General features: G+C 47.7%; 1 protein-coding gene across 3 annotated transcripts in view; it reads right to left on the reverse strand.

Moving 5' to 3' along the window:
• The window catches only part of AFAP1 (actin filament associated protein 1), a 149,405-nt gene that overhangs the window by 93,342 nt on the left and 36,165 nt on the right, over window positions 1-19,898 (reverse strand). For 2 of the 3 annotated variants that reach the window (XM_061420935.1, XM_061420933.1), the window contains exon 2: window positions 2,637-2,765. In XM_061420935.1, coding sequence (XP_061276919.1) covers window positions 2,637-2,763 — 127 coding nt within the window. In that variant the 5' untranslated portion in view covers window positions 2,764-2,765. Of the gene's footprint in view, window positions 1-2,636; window positions 2,766-13,361; window positions 13,525-19,898 lie in introns of those variants that run through there. The other variant, XM_061420934.1, reaches the window with a different exon arrangement.

Below are 19,898 nucleotides of genomic sequence, written 5' to 3' on the forward strand. Positions count from 1 at the left end.
GTCTCTCTCAGCTCAATCCCACTGATTTGGTTTCTCTGAGGACCTCTGATTAACAAACCTGCTTTCCTGCAAGTCTGGGATTTTGGTAAGTGTGAAGGTGAGTAGTCGTGTCCGACTCTCTGCGACCCCATGGACTATATAGTCCATGGAATTCTCCAGCCCAGAATACTGGAGTGGGTAGCCTTTCCCTTCTCCAGAGGATCTTCCCAACCCAGGGATCGAACCCAGGTCTCCCGCGTTGCAGGCGGATTCTTAACCAGCTGAGCCACAAGGGAAGCCCAAGAACACTGGAGTGGGTAGCCTATCTCTTCTCCAGTGGATCTTCCCGACCCAGGAGCACCACATGTCATAAAGGGCCTTGTAGGCAGCCTGAGGGGCCTGGGGTTCATCCATGGGCAATCATAGGTAGAGAAAGGGCTCAGAGAGGGAAGCAGCAGCATCGCTTAAAAGCAGGCTTTCAGCCCTATTTTTGTCTCTGTCTCAGAGACAGTGGCTAGTGGCGAAGAATCCACCTGCAAATGCAGGATCCCTGCATCAGGAAGATCCCCTGCAGGAGGGAATGGCAATCCACTCCAGTGTTCTTGCCTGGAAAAGCCCATGGCCAGAGGAGCCTGGTGGGTTATACAGTCCATGGCGTCGCAAAGAGTCAGGCACAAATGAGCACATGGAGCTCTCTCTCCATCCCACTGGCCCTTTCAATCTGACTGACCCCAAAACACCGTGCTCATCCTGCACTTCTGTCTCAGGGACTCAGGCAGCTCTCATTCCACCTGTTACCAGATCCTTGAGCCCACCGCCCAGACTGACCAGCAGAACTTTCTGGAATGCCAATCTAACTTTGTCAAATCATGGCTTTGCACACTAAAAAGCAAAGAACTGCACATTTAGATGGCTGGAGTGCATGGCATGGGAATTATATCTCAGTGAAGCTGTTTACAGTAAACCTCCACATCTCATCCAGGTGTCTCCTGCCTTCAAGATTCTAACCCCGTATCCCGCAGGAACTGCCCCCAGCCCCTACCCCACTCACTCTCTCTCACTAAGTGGGTCTGGGGGCATCCGCCTCTCGGGTGCTCTCCTAACACAGATGCTCTGTCCCCACTACTCTGTCTTACCCACCGCGCACCAACGTGGGGACACAACAGGCCTGAGCATGCTGTCTTTACCAGGGCCTGCGGGCAAGGCTGTGCCCTTGGCTGGCATTGGGGAGCGTGAATTTCAGAAGCATTTCCAACACTGCTTAATTGATGAGGTTGGTCTAACGTTGGTGCTAGACTGTTTGAGCAAACAACACGATCGACGCCAAACACCTGCTGCGATGGCTCATTTTGTGTGCCAACCTGACTGGGCTCAGGGATGCTCAGAGAGCTGGCAGAACGTTATCTCTGGGTGCTTCTGTGAGAATGTTTCTGGGAGAGATGAGCATTTGACTTGGAGAACTGAACAAAGAGGATGGTCCTCCCCGTGTGAGTGGACGTCCTCCAGTGTGCTGAGAATCTGAACACAACAGAAGAGGGGAGGAAGGGTGGACACACCCTCTGGGCTGGAGTCAAGTCATCCATCTTCTCCTGCCTTCAGACACTGGTGCTCCTGCTGCTCTGATCAGGACGCACACCGGCAGCAACCCTCCCGCCCCCACAGCCCCTTCTCGGACCTTCCGACTCGGACTGAATTACCGTCTGGTAATTACACCACCGGCTTTCTCGGGCCTCAGGCCTGCAGAGGGCAGGTCGTGTCACTGCTCAGCCTCTGAGGCCACATGAGCCAATCCCTATCCCAGATCTTTCCATCTCACTTGGTAGCTCCGTGGGTTCTGTTCCTCCAGGGAACCCTGACCAACAAACCTCCTCTCCTGTGAGTCTGAGATTTAGGTATGTGCCAGGCAGAGGGTGCCTATGTAGCCAGCCCCCAGGAAAGTCCTTGGGCGCTGAGTCTCCAGTGAGCTTCCCGGAATAGAAGCATGGCACATGGGCAGCTACATTTTTGTCGCTGAGGAGACAGTGCGATCTGTGTGAGCCTCGCGAGAGGAGGAGCACGAGGAAGCCCGTGCGTGGAACCCTCCAGACTTGGCAGGAGTCTTTTTCCCTTATAGCCTGTCTGGGTGTCCTTACAACCTCTGTGATGAATCCCAGCCATGAGAAAATACAACTCCATGCTGAGTCCTAGCAAACCTCCCAACGTTGGGTGATTTTAGGGACTCCAACAATGAACCCATTATCCCATTAACTCCTTAAAGGCTTTATCTTTCCAAACCCAGGACTCACACAGTCCCTGGCACATAGTAAGGCCTTCGATGACAACCTGAGGAGTAAATAAATTCATTCATGAATGTGTTCTAGAAAGATGAGAATTAAGGATGGCTTAGAGGCAAAAAGGTATTACTAGTGGTAAAGAACCCGCCTGTCAATGTAGGAGACATAAGAGACAAGGGTTTGATCCCTGGGTTGGGAAGATCCCCTGGAGAAGTAAGTGACAACCCACTCCAGTATCTTTGCCTGGGAAACCTCACGGACAGAGGAGCCTGGGGGGTAACAGTCCATGGGGTCGCAGAAGAGTCGGTCATGACTGAAGCGACTTAGCACTTGAGGCCAAAAGAGACTGGAAGAAGACAGACCAGAAGTCTGAGAGGGACATACCTCTGGATGACTGTATCCTCAGCAGGATGTCTGTGATGACTGCCTTTTTCTCCCTGACAGTTGAGGTGAGATACTCGTGGTCCAGGAGTTCAAGAAAGAGACGAAGTTCAACTATTAACTCTTCCATTGCTGAAAATGAAGGAGAGCAGAGAAGGGTACCGTGAGACCCATCGATTTGCAAATGTCAGAATGAGTGCAGGGTTTTACTCAAAGCACTCTGTGTTTAGCTCGATGGATGACTCTGGTTTTCCAACACAAACACAGGTCGTCTCAGAGATGCATGCATCATCTTCTAGACCGACTGCTCCTCGGTCGCTCCCTGCTCGGAGGCGACGGTATTCGGCTGGGAGGGCTCCAAAGCCGCACTGCCGACAGATGGAGTCACGACTCGAGAGCCTGACACCATCATTTGGTGGTAACTGCATGATATTAAATTTCAGTGTCCAGGAGGATAGACGGGAGTTTAAAATGCCAAATAGCTTTCAGACAACCACTAGGACGTGGTTTCAGAAACTCAACATCCAACCCTGTGCTTCTGCAGGGCTGGCTCCCTCCCCAGGAAGACTGAGTGCATTTACAGTTACAACAAGGGTCCCGGGGAGGACCTCGATGGCAGCTCAAGTCCTGACTTCCGTCACGCCTTTCATTTCTAGGGTTAAAGCAGATTCTCCCTCTGACTCCCACAGGACTGGACCACAGGGCTGACGTCAGCAAGCTTCACCCCACGATGTGAACCTCTGAGAGACACCAACATTCTTTCAGGGCATCTGCGAGGTCAAACTATTTTCACGACACTGTGTCATCATTCACTATTTCCTGCACTAACGGTGCAAATGAAAGGGAGGGTAAGCTGTCGGCATCTTAGTGCAAATCAAAGCAGTGACACCCAACTGGACTCTTGGCTGATATATTCTTCACTTACACACTAGCAGTAAAAATAAATAAAATTTACAGAATGCTGCTTTCACTTAAGAGCCCCTTTGATGAAGCAGTAAAGATCACTGCTGTTATTAGATCTCGGCCCTGGAGGAAACCTTTTTAATATGCTGTGTGATGAAGCAGGAAGAATGCGTGACAAGTGTCTGAACCGTGAGGTACACAGAGCCACTCTCTTCATGCAGCACCGAAGAAGAAATGAGAGACGAACCACAATTATCCAGACCTGAGAATGTGACCAACATTTCCTCAAAAATGAACAAACCTCATCACATCCAGGTAAACAATGACAGCATTTGTTGCCAAGGATACAATTTGCGCTTCCAGGTGAAAATAAAAATTTCAAACACAGGCATCCACCACCAGGAGCATGATGGCTTTCCAACAGAGACTTTTCCAGTGAGATTAGGAATGACACCGAGGAACGTGATCTCCTGGTGTATAATGCAGTGTGTCCACATTCGGAAGATCTACGCAACTCAGGAAACCATCATGTCATAAAATCATGTGTGGGTAAAGATGCAAGTAAGGTGCAGAATAAGCTGAAATATCCTCATGTAACAGAGAAATCACCGACTCAATGGATATCAGTCTGAGCAAACTCCAGGAGATGGTGAAGGACAGGGAAGCCTGGTGGGCTGCAGCCCATGGGGTCGCAAGGAGTCAGACATGATTTAGCAACTGAACAGCAATAACTGAGAGTAAGTGCTCTCTGATACAGCGTCAGAGTCCACATTGCCATGAACCATTAAGAAACTACCACTTGCTGAGTTTCAGTGCAGTGTCAAAGAATATCCACAATTTTCTGGAAAGGTACTAAAATATTCTGCAGTTTTCCGAGTACATATCTGTGTGAGGCCAGACTATCTTTATGTACTTCCACCAAAACAATGGTTCATAACAAACAAAATGCAGACGCAGACACAAGAATCCAGCTTTCTTCCATTAAGCCAGATCCTGAAGATACGTGCAGAAACATAAACAATGCCACTCTTCCACACACTATATCACTTTGGTAAATGCAGTTACTGTGCATAAATATATTAATCAGATCAGATCAGATCAGATCAGTCGCTCAGTCGTGTCCAACTCTTTGCGACCCCATGAATCGCAGCACACCAGGCCTCCCTGTCCATCACCAACTCCCGGAGTTCACTCAGACTCACGTCCATCGAGTCAGTGATGCCATCCAGCCATCTCATCCTCTGTCGTCCCCTTCTCCTCTTGCCCCCAATCCCTCCCAGCATCAGAGTCTTTTCCAATGAGTCAACTCTTCTCATGAGATGGCCAAAGTACTGGAGTTTCAGCTTTCATTCCTTCCAAAGAAATCCCAGGGCTGATCTCCTTTAGAATGGACTGGTTGGATCTCCTTGCAGTCCAAGGGACTCTCAAGAGTCTTCTTCAACACCACAGTTCAAAAGCATCAATTCTTCAGTGCTCAGCCTTCTTCACAGTCCAACTCTCACATCCATACATGACCACAGGAAAAACCATAGCCTTGACTAGATGAACCTTTGTTGGCAAAGTAATGTCTCTGCTTTTAATATCTCAAAAATCTTCCAGACTTAAATTCTAGTATGATAAATAGCCACAGATATAACCACACAAATAAAAAAAAAGCTCTTTGGGATTCTCAACACGTATTTTGAAACCAAAAAGTCCTAAGCAAAAACGTTCAAGAACCACTGGTCAATGGGATTCTTCCCAAATCTACTGAAGTCTACAACACCCTCCAGAAAAAAGGATCTTAACTGAGGCCACTCTTAGCTGCCAAAGTTCCCATCATTTTAGATAAGTGGGCAGAGAAATGGCAAATGAGTTCAGGGTAGGCAAGGTGTGTGCTTGGTGGTTCCCTTTTCCTGATTTCCCCTCCATGAAATGAAGAAGCCAGAAAAAGCCAGTCTTTAAGGTCTTTTTCATCAGGAAGACAATTTTCTGATGATTCTAAGTAGAAAACAATCTCATCTATACTTCAGAAATGAAGGGCTGCCAGTATTAATCATAATAGCCAAATATGTGGAAACAACCCCAATGTCCATCAATGGGTGAGTGGAAAAATAAAATATGGTTCATTCTTACAATGATAAATGATCCAGCCTGAAAAAGAAAGGAAAGTCTGACACATGCTACACCATGGGTGAACTCTGAGGACATTATGCCAAGTGAGGTAAGCCAGTCACGAAAAGACGAGTACTGCATGATCCCACTTATACGAGGTCCCCAGAGCTGTCAAACAGCTGTCAAACAAGCTGTTGGTGTTTAGTTGCTAAGTCATGTCCGACTTTTTTGTGACCCCATGGACTGTGATCCGCCAGGCTCCTCTGTCCATGGGATTTCCCAGGAAAGAATACTGAAGTGGGTTGCCATGCCCTCCTCCAGGCGATCTTCCCTACCCAGGGATCGAACCTGCGTCTCCTGTGTCTCCTGCATTGTAGGCGGATTCTTTACCACTGAGCCAGCAGGGAAGCCCAGAACTCAAAGAGAAAGGAAGATAGTGGGTACCAGGTGCTGGGGGAGGGGACGGAGAGTCAGTTTTGATGGGGACAGAGCTGCAGGTGGGCAGGATGAAAGTTCTGGTGCCGGATGGCGCTCACGGTCACACACTTGTGAACACCTGTAATGACACTGAATTATATACTCAAAAAGGCTTAAAATGGGAAAATGAATGTTACATGTGCTGTTCAGTCACTAAGTCGTGTCCAGGTCTTTGCGACCCCATGGACTGCAGCACGCCAGGCTTCCCTGTCCTCCACTGTCTCCTGGAGCTTGCTCAAACCCATGTCCAGTGAGTAGGAGATGCCATCCAACCATCTCATCCTCTGTTGTCCCCTTCTCCTCCTGCCCTCAATCTTTCCCAGCATCAGGGTCTTTTCTGTTGAGTCAGCTCTTCACATTAGGTAGGTAAAGTATCTGTTTATTTTACCACAATACAAACAAAATCAACCTTGCCCAGAAATTCAAGGGCTGCCAATAGCTATAAGCAAAAAATGTTAAAAATGTTTATGGATCTATGTTACGCTGGCAGTACCCACTCTTCATCACCATCTGTATACTCCTTTATCAAAAATGCCTCTCGCATTTGCCCAATCATATTCATCCTGCAATTCTTCCCTGGGGTTTCACCTAGCAGCATCAGAATATCTGGAGGACTAAAGACAGCACCCGCCCTAACCCATCTCCCTGTGCTGCTTTCACAGAGCTCCCCTCGGGGATCCACTGCAGGGCCGGGGCTTTTCTGGAATCACCACTGGGATCCTGCCCAGTCCGTGCCCTGCAGACAACAGCACCCTCAACTACAAGCTGGACTCTGAATAGCATCTATACCACCGGGCCCAGCAGACCAGCCCCCAACCCCGCTCCCAGGTCATAATAGCTGGACCACCCTAGCTCAAGCTGGTCAGTCTTCCCTCTGTACATCTCGCCTGGGACTAGGAACTCTTAGCCAGTTGCGATCTCTTGAACTGAAGACGTGTGAACTCAGGAGCTACGGAGCTGCCATGCTTAGGCACATACATGCCGGAGTGTGAAGTCATTAACAGAGGAAGAAAGAATGAAGTTACACCCTGAAGAGGACATGCAGACATTCAGAGGCAAGAGAGAGGATGCGCCAGGCAGACAGGGCGCAGAATGGATTCCTGAGACCGTCCTGGAATTTTTCAGTTCCCTGTGAGCCTGGGCTGCTCACAGGGAACTGCCTCTGTGTGGGTATCAGTTCATTTCATCCTCATTACAATCCTGGGATACATAATAATCATCTCATTGTAAGGATGACATAATTTGGGGGAGTTACCCACTTTTCAAAAACAGAAATAGACTCACATTGTCTGAGATACCTGCGTCCTTCTCATAAATTTTCATTTCATTGTTTACTAAGCTACTGTGTGGTTTCCTTTTCACCTGAAACTGCATCCAAAAGGTTCTCAAAGCAAAGCTCTTTTTTGCACCTCAGAAGGCAAAACATTCCCAGATCAGAGACCCGAAACCATTAGAAAAGTTCCACACATCTAGCATCTCCCACAGACTGAACAAACCACATGTACCCTTAACAGGCCCTTCAAACCCCTCTCCCCTAGCCTTCTCTAATTCAACATCCCCAGTAAGCTCCTCCCAACTCAACCCTCCCAAGTCACTAAATTCTTTCCTCTCTTACCAGTGGTGCCGATAACCAGGCGCTGACTGACCTTAAGATTTGTTTTTTCCTCAAAATAGCCAGTCAGCTGGTTAGGAGCAAGCTTTATGCTCTGCTTATCTCCCAGCACCTTACAGCTGCCTAGCAGCACAGGCCACGAAGAAACCACACAAGAATCGTTGATGGGCGAGTGACAGACAAAGTAGGGGAAGGAGCGCTTTCTGAGAACCTGTGGATGAAAGGCGTTCTTCTCGGCATCTACGTGGGACACTTTAATTCTCACAATAATGCTGTGAAGACTCACTCGGCCCCACAGACAGGGGGACCAGAGGCCAGGGCCCACTTGTTCCCCGACATGGCAGTCACAGGCACGGGACACTGTTCTAGCCCCTTTACATGCATGACTTCATGCAGGCTCCCAACAGTCCCAGGAGGTGCAAACTGGTCTCACCCCATTTTATAGGTGAAGAAGCTGAGGCTCAGAGGTGGCCTAAGGTTATGAAGCAAATAAGTGTCTGAGCCCCTCCTCCAGGTAACAATATGCTAACAGCCACACAGCTGGAATGGAGCAGGACAGGTCTGAACGCAGCTCTGACTCCAAAGGCCCTGCTCCGACTATTTCACGATAATCACGCCTTGATGACCTTCTGAGACAACCCTGGCCTGCTGAGCAGCGATGGCCATGAAATAAAAGAAAAAGATGTTATTGAAATGTTGATTCACAATGCTATTAGCCTCAGCAGACTGATTCCGTCATATATGTACATGAGTCCTTTCTTGGATTACTTTCCATTATGGTTCATTGTAAGATATTGAATATAGTTCCCTGTGCTACACGGCAGGCCCTTATTAGTTACCTATTTTATGTATCGTAGTGTGCACATTTTAATCCCAAACTACTAACTTATCCTTCCTCCCTCCCTTTCCCCTGTGGTAGCCATAAGTTTGTTTTCTATGTCTGTGATTCTATTTCTGTTTTTGAAAAGTGGGTAACTCCCCCAAATTATGTCATCCTTAAAATGAGATGATTATTGTGTATCCCAGGATTGTAATGAGGATGAAATGAACTGATACCCACACACAGGCAGGCATTTCACAAATGGTAGCTGTTACTGTTATTATAGCATACGCTCGTGTTATTAGAACTTCACTTTAAGCCTTGGGATCCATGAACACTTCAAGGGGACACAACCCACAACTTTCTTATCTTCTAAAACTAGGAAGTCCTTAAATACCTACACATGGTGGAAGAAAAGTCTCGAAAGACTACTATGTACATATGCAAACAGATCTGAAACTAAGTGAAATAGACAATTTCACAGAAAAGAACAAAATTTACCAAATCGTTACAGAAACCTTATGCAGGCCAATTTCCATAGAGGAAGCAAAGAAAGTTAACAAAGAACTAGCCTCACAAAAAAGCACAAGACCCAGGTGGTTTTACAGGGGAATTGTACCAAAGCTTAACCATCAAGATTACTACATACATTTTTCCAAAAGATGGAAAGAGAGAAACAATTTTCCAGCCCTTTCTTTCTTTAGGACCAGGCATAAAAACAATGCCTAACCCTGATGCAGATAACACCAAAAAGAAAACTAAAGGCCAACCTGACTTATAAATATCAACGCAAAACTCCTAGATAAAATGTTAGCAAACAGAAACCAACACAACACCTTAATAGCACACATGACAGAAGAAATCCGTTCCAGGAATGCGAGGATGGCTCCACATTAGAAGAGCTACTGATATCACTCACGTACTAACAGAGCTAATGAGAAGATCAAATGATTCTCCCCACAGAGGATGACAACGCCTTCAAGAAAACTCAACACCCATTCCTGACTTAAGCCAATAAAATGGGAACTGATACACACTCCCTTAGTTTGATAAAACATACGCAGTAACTGTCATAGGCCGAATGCTTTCCGATTCTGCTGAAACCTAACCCCCAGTGTGGTGGTATTAGGAGGCAGGGCCTTTGGGAGGTGATCGGGTCCTGTGGCTGGAGCCCCCACAAACAGGACGAGTGACCTTACAAAAGAGACTCAAGAAAGCGCTCTTGGCCCCTTGTACCATGTGAGGTCACAGTGAAAAGTCAGCCATTTGCAACCCAGATGAGGCCCTTCATCAGGCTCCGACCAGGCAGGCACCCTGACCTTGGCCATCCAGCCTCCAGATCCACGAGAAACTCATTTCTGTTGTCTGTAAGCCACCCTGTGTGCGCTATTTTGTTCCAGCAGCCCAAACAGACTAAGACATCAACACACAACAAAAATTACATCTTCCTTAATGAAGAGACACTCCGGGCATTCCCAGTAAGGTCACAAACAAGTCAGGGAAGCCCATTTCTTCTACCGCTTTTAACACTGCGTTGGAATATTAGTCAATGGAATCAGAAACTTAAGAATGGAAAAGAATAAAATTGTCTCTGTGCACAGCTGATACGAAAGCATGCCTAGAGAACAGGAAAGAATCCACAATAAAAGGCAAAACTGTGACCGAAAAACGTTAATCAAGTAGGATATTCAAAACTGTTGCTTTTGCGTAGCATTCCGCCTACAACGCAGGAGACCGGGTTCAATCTCTGGATCAGGAAGATCCTCTGGAGAAGGGAACGGCAATCCACTCCAGCATTCTTGCCTGGAGAATCCCCATGGACAGAGGAGCCCGGCAGGCTACAGTCCACGGGGTTGCAAAGGGTCGGACACGACTGAGTGACCAACACTAATATTTTATACCAAACAATAAGATATAAACAGAAGAGAAAATTCCATTTAAAAGGTGACTTAAAACATAAGATACTTAATTTACCTTATGTAAAGCTGACATAAGGAAAGTTTCAAAGCTCGTCTGAAAGACAAAGGAGTAACCTGAGCAAACAGAAAGCGCCCCTTGCCTTTGCACAGAAAGCTTAACATCAGGAAGATGTCAGTTCATTCCAAGGTATCAGGTAAATTTAACGCAAGCCCAGTACACATGTAACAAATGTTCTTTTGTTTTGTGTCTCAAACTAGACAAATCGAGTCTAAGACGTATAGGCAACAATAAGAGATGTCTAAGACAATGAAGGGGGCCAGCCATATCCTCTACTAAAGCATAACAGAAAAGTTCTATCATTTAAATGGTGTTATACTGATACACAAATTCCCAGTAAGATCCATAGTATGGAGCAGAAAGTCCAGGAAGAGACCCATAGGATAGCCTGTGTATCATAGGCTATATAGACACACAGCCTGTGATAAAGACAGTATCTCAAATCAGTGGGGAAAGATGGACCTCTTAAAAATTGGTGTCAGGACAACTAGTAACCATTTGGAGGGATAAAAAAAAGATAAAATTAAATACTTACATCAGACATAAGAAAAAAGGCTAAAGATACTTTAGAATCTAACTATGAAAAATGAAATCATTCAAGTCCCAGAAAAAAAATAGCAAGCAAATTCCTTTATAACCTTGGTGTGGGAAAAATTTTTCTAACTATGACTCAAAATCAGATGTAGAAGAAAAGACCAACTGATGAGCCTGTAAGAAGATAAAAGTCTGAGCCTCCAGGGTAAGGACCAAATCAGGGACCTCATCTCCTCCACCCGCCCTGCACAGAACTCATACAGACAGCGCATCCCATAAACTCCTGAGGGGGGCGGGGGGCGTGGCTGAGAATGCCTGGGCAGCCACGCACCTGCCCTTCACGGAAACTGTCTCCGGGGCCTGGGTCCACAGTCGGGACCCTGGAGCACTGGTTTCACAAAGGCCCACCTCACCCCTCTCTCTAAGGACTAGTGGGCAACACCAGAGACACCTCGGAAAATGCCCCACTACATTCTTCTTTTCAATGACTTCTCCTGACCTTGTAGCAGAATCTGAACTAGCCCCTGCTTATTTTTCCAGACTCGGTTTTCCCCAACCCCTACCCTCAGCTCTTCTGAATGACTCACTTCCCACATAAACCAGGCTTGCTTTTGCCCTGGACCTCGGCTCACACTGCTGCGCTGCGCCTGAACCCTGGGTGTTCCTGTCTCCTCCCCCTACACACCCCTTTTACCAGCCACCTCTTACCTATCTGCCCTTGGAGACCCCAGCCCACTTGCACTGCAAGCACTTCCCACCTTATGCTGTAACCACAGTTAACCCGTCTCTTCACCCGACACGAGGCAGGCTGAAGTCAGGGACCGTGTGTGACCTCTTTCTGTACCTAGAATGCTGAGCACACGCCTGACATGGGAGCTAGAACAATGCACGACCCTCAATATGTGTTTGGTGGATTAATTCACTTGCTCATTTCCAGATCTCCATAACAGACAAAATTCCTAAGATTTGAAGAGACAGTTGCAGGGAAAAATACCATGGATTGCCTTCTCATAGTCAGTGACTACACCGCCTATGGAGAGTCTTAGAACAAGCACACGGAAAGCAGGGCGGGAACGATTCTGGCAAGCTTGTCTTCTCAGGCAGTCTGGTCATCTCCTAGTCAGGGTCTGCTCTGCTGAGGCTGCACTGACACCACAGGAGAACACGTGGGGAGCCTCGGTGGGACAGAACGGGTGGCACCGAAGCCCAGGGGCCAGCGCTCAGCAAAGCACTTGCATATTTTCCCTTATAGGGCTGTAGTTGAGACTCTTCATGCAGACTCTTCCAAATATTTCCACAGCCTCTGCAGATAATCTAAATGGGCTGCCCAAAGGTTGAGCCGAGAAATCTCAGAAAAGCAGCACCACTTTAGATGCTGTCTGGCTGGAAAGTTTCCCCCGGCCAGACCACGTCTAAAATTCCCTCAAACTCTAGCTGACCGCTGTTTGAGTAACCGGGTGACTCTGAGCACAGACCGCTAAGCCTCTGTGACTCCCGGTGCCCTCGTCTAGAACGTGGGGATAATAACAGTCCTGGGCTGCTTGGCAAGACCACAGTGGAGAATCCAGAAGCTGCTGTGAATAAAGGAAGGCCTCTGAGTTCAGGGACATCCAATCGAGGGTACTAGTTTAATCTGAGTCTGCAAAGAGAAAGTCAATAAATAAGGTCCCTACTCGACTTGTCACAGTGTCTGAACTGGACTCAGGGCAACAAGGGCTTGGTTTCAGCACAGATTCTGAATCTTTAAAAGATTTATCAATATCCCAGAGCAAAGTCTGTGTCTTTAAAGGAGGAGGTGCGTGTATGTATGTTCTGAGTCCTAAGACTCTTCCCTTCTGGATTATACACAGCTGGCAAGAAGCCCCCTAAGGAATCAGTATAAAAATCCACAGGTTACATTCTTTCCAGAAATTATCGTGATTCTTAAGGGTCAGATTAATACAGGGATGGATTATGAAAGCCCTAACATAAATATCCTGCTGTTTTGAAGAAAGCAAAAGACAAACCCTAGATTTGTTTTTTTATTAATCATGTTAATGTGTGTACCCTGACGACATTGTAGGAACCAGATTTCCTGATTCGTGAACCTGATTCCTAAGTTGATATGAGACTTGACAAAAATCAAGCTGGTTGCTGAGAAGAGTTTTAAACATGGTATCAAGAGCGCATATTTTCATTCCACTTACATCAGTTCAATTTAATTCAGTAATAAGTTGTTAAATGTGACCTTGATTAAGACACTACAGTCGATGTCTTCAAAGGCCAAGTCTCTGACATCCGAGAATCGCAATCTAGAGCAGCAGATAAACACCTGGGCTCACGAGAGTCCCGAGTTGTCAGGAAAAGTGCCATCGATCGAGCTCCATCTTTGGAAAGGCAGTCCGTTCTGGCAGCGGCACTGAAGATGCAAAGGCACAGGGAGAGGCTGGGGCAGGAAGGGGTGTTCTCAACCAAGAGAACACGAAGAGACAGCAAAAGGGTAGATGAGAAAAACGCAAATCATTACATTTGCTCTATATTAGCTTACAGTTAAAAGATTATAAAAAGTGCTCTACTTATTATAAGATTTTTAAAAAATATTTACTAAAACAACTCGCAAAAATACCTGAGGACCTAATTATAGAGCATGCAATGATAAGCAAAACAAACACAATCTTAACATTCACGTTGGAAAGAAAAACAGTATGCAAATAAATAAAAACAGCCAGAAATGATGGTGGGTACTATGAAGAAAGCTTCCACGGAGAATTTTAGGTCAGCGTTTCTTGCTCCTAATCCCTGCTCTCTGGGGTCCTCTGCTTTCTAACAACAGTGAAAAGGTGCAAACAACACAAGCGTCCACCAATGGATGAAACGAAAAGCGGCCTATCCACACAACGAAACAGGATTCAGCCTTTAAAAGGAAGGAGCTTCTGGACTTCCCGGTGGCCAAGTCGTTAAGACTCCGAGTGCCACTGCAAGGGTTACAGGTTCGATCCCTAGTCAGGGAACTAAAATCCATGCACCATGCAGCCCTCAAAAAAAAAAAAAAAGGAACTTCTGACACATGTTACAACAGGGGTGAACCTTGAGGATACCAAGCTCAGTTAATAAGCCAGTCACGAGAGGACAAGCACCTAGGATTCCACTCAGGTGAGGTCCCAGAGGAGTCAAACTCCTAGAGACAGTAGGTAGGACGGTGGTTGCCGGGACCTGCGGGAAGGCGGTGGAAGGCTAGTGTTCAGCGGATGTGGAGTTTCAGTTTGGGAAATGGGAAAGCCCTGGAGATGGTGGCGGTGATGGCTGCACAGCAAAGTGAATGCAGTTAACACCACTGAACTATAAACTTCAAAATGGCTAGAACGGTACACTTTATATTATATATATTTTACCACAACTTTTAATACAAAAATGAAAAATAAAAATAGCTCATTTTCCAAGCTCATAAACACACAAGGACTCTCAAGTGCTCACTGAATAAAGTTCTAACCTTGTGCAGCAGTAAACCCCAGTGAATCTGGCCCCAGTGTCCTCATAAGCTCACCACCTGCCACACTCCACCGCTCGAGCTTCGGTGCGGCCTGATCCAGCTGCCTCTCATTCTCAGAGCTTTCCCTGTGCTCCTGCCCACCCTCGGCAGCGCCGCTTTCTGCAACACCCTTGCCCCTGGCACTCACCTTCTCCTCCAACCGAGACTTCTGTAGGTGCAACCAGACGTCACCTCCGCAAAGCCTTCCCCCAAACCGACTCAGTGGAGAGGGAATGCCCCTCACCTGTCTACTTATTTGTCAGCTTCTCTATAAAACAGGAAAACTCCTCACTAGGCAAGGAACACTGAAAATTGAAAGGAAAAACCAGTACTATTCATAGCAGTAAAATACGGCAATACTTAAGGATGAACTTAGCAAAACGTGTGTGAGATCTATAAACTGACAACTGTGAAGTTCTGCTGAGAACACTTGGTGAAGATCTGAGCAAAAGGAGAGATACTATAATCATCCATTTGAGAGGTTCTCCCCCAAATTAATCTATAGACTCAACACAATCCCAGCAGCTTTTTTTTTAAGAAAAACTGTATTGCAGTGATCACTGTAAAATGCATGAAAATTAAACAGATTAGAACAGCCAAACACTGGGGAGAAAAAAGCCGTGTTGGAGACCCCAAGTCCCCTCGTGTCAAGGCTCAGTTCCACCTACAACAACCAACCCGCGTGGTATTGTGTCTGGACAGATCAGAGAGACAGGGTTATGAATCCTCACTGAAGTCGTTTATTTCATATGCATCTGCATATACACTCATTAATCACTGGGTTAATGCAAATTTAAATCACAGCGAGATGCCCTTATACGTCTACCAGAATGACCAGAAGTCAGAAGACGGCTCATAGCAAACCTTGGCAGCAGAACCCTAGCTTTCCTGCAGGGGGTCCATGTGGTACAACGTCCCCGAACAGCTGGCAGTTTCTTAGAAAACTGAACAGACATTTACTGTTTGACCCAGGAATTCCCCTGGAAGGTATCTACCCAGAAGAAATTAGTGCACAGGTCTACACAAAAACAGCAGCTCTACTCATAATAGCCAATAACTGCACACAAGCTAAATAACCAATAAGAAACATGTGGGTAACAGCAAGTAACAACCAGCAACAAACATACGGGTCACAAATAACAAAGCACTCATACGATGGAATATTTCTTAGCAAAAACAGAAACTCACTACCCAATTGCATACCTCGGGTGAATCTCAAAGAAGGACGTAAGAGGACGGAGCGAGACGCAGAGGCAGACTTGCATGGTCCCACCTAAAAGAAGGACCTCAGTGAACAGTGAGGCACACGAAAAGGCAGACTTGCATGATCCCATTTTTAGGAAATTCTAGAACCAGCAAAACTAATCTGCAGTAACAGAAAGCAGCGGCTGCCTCGGTCTGAGCAGCTGATTCCTCTGTCTTCATAGCCTGGGACTCTGGGCTGAAGAGTTAGAGGTGGAGAATTAAGAATAAGAGAAAAATAAACAACCCTAACTAGTCAAGGTGAAGTAAAATTAGAAGACGCTGTGTGTGTTTTATCTGATCACGCTTGGATACGTGAAGTTTTAAGAAAATCCAGGTAAATGGAATTTTAAGAAAAGATTCTGCCACCCAGCAGCAACAGCCAGGAGTGAGAACCCTGGACTGGGCTAGCATACAGAGAGCTAGCTCTGCCTCTGCAGGGATGGAAGCAAGGTTCAGTCTCAGGCAAAGACAGAAAGCGCTAATGAGCCAAGTTCTCTTCACGACCATAAAGCTGCACTGCACCTATATGCCCGAAAAAGTTTTCCTTCTGATCAGAGGAAGGAATAACAACAAAGGGGAAAGGAAAGGAAGACTGAACGGATAACGTGGCCTCGTTGAAACCACCACAGGCTTTCTCCGCAGGTCACTGGTGAGGTGGACGAGCTCAGCCCACACACCTGGGAGGAAGGAGCACCCCAACCAGCTCTGGCTCCTCCCAGAGATGACAGAGACCCTACAGCGGGCAAGGTCAGAAGGAGACGTCTGGTACAGGAGTTCACGGACCCGCTCCATCAGGCATGGGGGGGAGACCACGTGCTGCCCCGGTTCCCAAAGACCCTGCTGAGGAAGCGAAGACCAGGCCGGGGGCGAAGGGAAGGAGCCAGTCCCGGCCCCCAGGCCTGCATCCTCTGTCGGCATCCCTTCCGAGGTCAGCATCACACCGAGGTAGAGAGGAAATGAAGCGTTCGCGAACACGCCTGTCACCCTCCTGGTGGAATTCTCACCCCAAGTGCTTCTCCCCTGCAGCTCTGGGGTCACAGATATAGCCCTGGAAGCCCTGGAAGGAACAGGGACTTCCAGGCTCGAGTCCAGCTGAAGGCACACCTGTGTCTGGGTGCTTCCTGTGGCACCACCCTGCCTTAAAGCCCTTGGAGACGGTGCCAATTCAGGCCACTGGGCACAAAAGGGGCCCTGGCACCATCCCCAAATAGGGAAGCACCACTTAGAGAGTGCTGACTCACCAGCCACAACCTAAAGGTTGAGAGTTATGTGTTTTACTCGGTGGAAACTCTTAGGACTTCAAGTCCGGGGACAGCATCTCTCAAGTGATGCTCAGAGAACTGCTCTGAGGAGGCGAGGGGAGGAGCCAGGTTATATAGAAGTCTTACAACAAAGGACAGGTAGTCTGGACATCAAAAGATTACGGTTAATTAAAGAAAACCAGGTATCCCAAGTTGAGGAAGTTAGCGTTTTTCCGTGTGTGGGACGACGCCAGAGTGGGCTCACTGAAGCCACTCCTTCCATGTCCGCGTCTCAGCAGTCTGGGCCAATGTCCTGTGATTTTCACACCCTGCGATCCTCAGTGCTCTCTGCTGCCTGATGGCAGGGATCCGTCTCCTTCCTGAGCACCCTTACTGCTGCTGCTGCTGCTGCTAAGTCGCATCAGTCGTGTCTGACTCTGTGCGACCCCATAGACGGCAGCCCACCAGGCTCCCCCGTCCCTGGGATTCTCCAGGCAAGAACACTGGAGCGGGTTGCCATTTCCTTCTCCAATGCAGGAAAGTGAAAAGTGAAAGTGAAGTCGCTCAGTCGTGTCCGATTCCTAGCGACCCCATGGACTGCAGCGCACCAGGCTCCTCTGTCCCCTTAGGACCTCGAAATTCACATTCGGAGGGCCAGAATCTCTGAGGACTGCGACGGCCTTGTTTACTGCTAAGGCAGGAACAGTCCACTTCTCAAAAGACACGGAGGCCTCTCAAAGAGGAATGAAAGCCTGCCCTCCCTGCCAGCCCATGCTGCAGCCATGAGCTGCCCAGTCGGAACACTAAGGCTCCGCAGATGTCCAGAGTGACCACGGGAACAGCAGGCCTCGGGGACAAGGAAGCAGCGAGAGTCCAGGGTAAGAAAGCCACTCACTCCCCAAGCGGGGTGGAGTGGGGAGGCCCAGGGTCACCAGGCCACGCTGCCAGCTGTGAGACATCATGTTTGCCACAATGGAGACGAGAGCTGTTTCCCATGAAATGCCACTGTGTCACACTTACCACTAGATTAACTGCATCTCTCTGGCCACTATTTGATGTGAATTTAAAAAGCTTGACTTAATTAAGTCATGTGAAAATAGACCCTTGGATCTGGTGGGTACAGCAGAGGCAGAGGCTTCCCGGAGGCTAACAGAACCTCTAAGACTTTAGACCTTCCCAGTGGGCAAGCTCAATAGCCTACTTGTCCCCAGAACTGTCCCAGTGACAGACAGAAATGGTGACGCCTCGGCATGCTGGCTTTCCTTCTCGGCCCTTCTAAAGCTCTGCAACCACAGCGCATCTTAAACCTCTCCCTTGACCCCGGCCAGCTGTGCTGAATTGCAGACCATCAGTCAAGGAAACTGGAGAAGGAAATGGCACCCCACTCCAGTACTCTTGCCTGGAAAATCCCACGGGCAGAGGAGCCTGGTAGGCTGCAGTCCATGGGGTCACTAAGAGTCGGACACGACTGAGCGACTTCACTTTCACTTTTCACTTTCACGCATTGGAGAAGGAAATGGCAACCCACTCCAGTGTTCTTGCCTGGAGAATCCCAGGGACGGGGGAGCCTGGTGGGCTGCCGTCTATGGGGTTGCACAGAGTCGGACACGACTGAAGCAACTTAGCAGCAGCAGCAGCCACCTTAAAGGGAGTTATAAGGATTCAACAAAGATAACAGGTAACTTTCCAGTACAGAGTATTCACAGCACAGTTAGCTCTCAATAAACCACAGATCTTCCTCCTCCAGAGAAACTGAGTCTAGTCTCCCTCCTATACTCTGTGAAACATCAGTAAACCTAACGGGAACTGCTCTTCCAAACACATCATTCAGAAACATTAACAACAATGTAATTTGCATGATTGACACTGTCATTTCATAAACAGAAAACTCTCAGGAAGGATAAACAACTGACCTAAGGACAGAAAACTCCAACCAGGCCCCCTTCTCGCCCCAGAAAGGCTCGCAACTCAGCTCATCTCTTCCAGCTCTGCCCCCTACCCCTGTAATCTGTCCTCCACCCTCAAACATTTAAGGAAAACACAGACAGACAGAGAAGGAGCAAATGTCATAAAATGTTTGGAGAATCTGGGCGAAGAGCTTACAAGAATTCTTTGCACTGTTTTTGCAACTGTCCTGTAAGTCTGACTTATTTCAAATAAAAGAGGTATAAAAGAAAACCAAAACCCAGTCTCTCCCTCTGTGAACCCACCCGGTCTCCCCCCAGCCAACCTGGGGACAACCCCCATTAAGCCCATCCCTCTTTTCATGAAACATTAATGAGCCCTTGACTTTCTTTCTGTGCTTGGCAGTGGGAATATTAAAAAAAAAAGTATTCATAGCCAACAGTCTGTCCTTACACGGTTCTCAGCTGAATGGAAAGGAGATACACACAGCGGAGAATTTTTAAGCAATGTGATGAGCATCTTACAGGGGGAGCAGAGCTACGGAGTCAGGCTGATAAGACGCGGAACCTCCTGAAGTGACCCACGAGCTGTCTTGCACCTGAGGGCGTGCCCGGCACAGCACTCGCAAAGCTCCAACCAGCACACAGATCGGTTCCCTGACCAGCCGTCTCCTAAGGGTTGGTCCTAGAGCCTCACAGAGCACCTACCACAACAGGAACGTGCGTGCGGCTCAAGAAGGGGTGGCTGAGCGAGTAACGAGGACAAGAACAGCTGTCAGTCAACGTGCAAGAAGGGGATACGACATGGGCAGCAGATACGCAAGCCGTGCTCTCATGTTGGAAGCAGGGCTCACAAGCACCCCCTCCCTAAGAAGGGCAGAAGTCGAAACATGCCCCACTCTACTCAACACACTTGTGAGTTCCCGGCACAGAATAAATCTCATCATTAA

Source organism: Bos javanicus, chromosome 6, assembly GCF_032452875.1.
Source record: "Bos javanicus breed banteng chromosome 6, ARS-OSU_banteng_1.0, whole genome shotgun sequence".
NCBI lineage: Eukaryota > Metazoa > Chordata > Mammalia > Artiodactyla > Bovidae > Bos > Bos javanicus.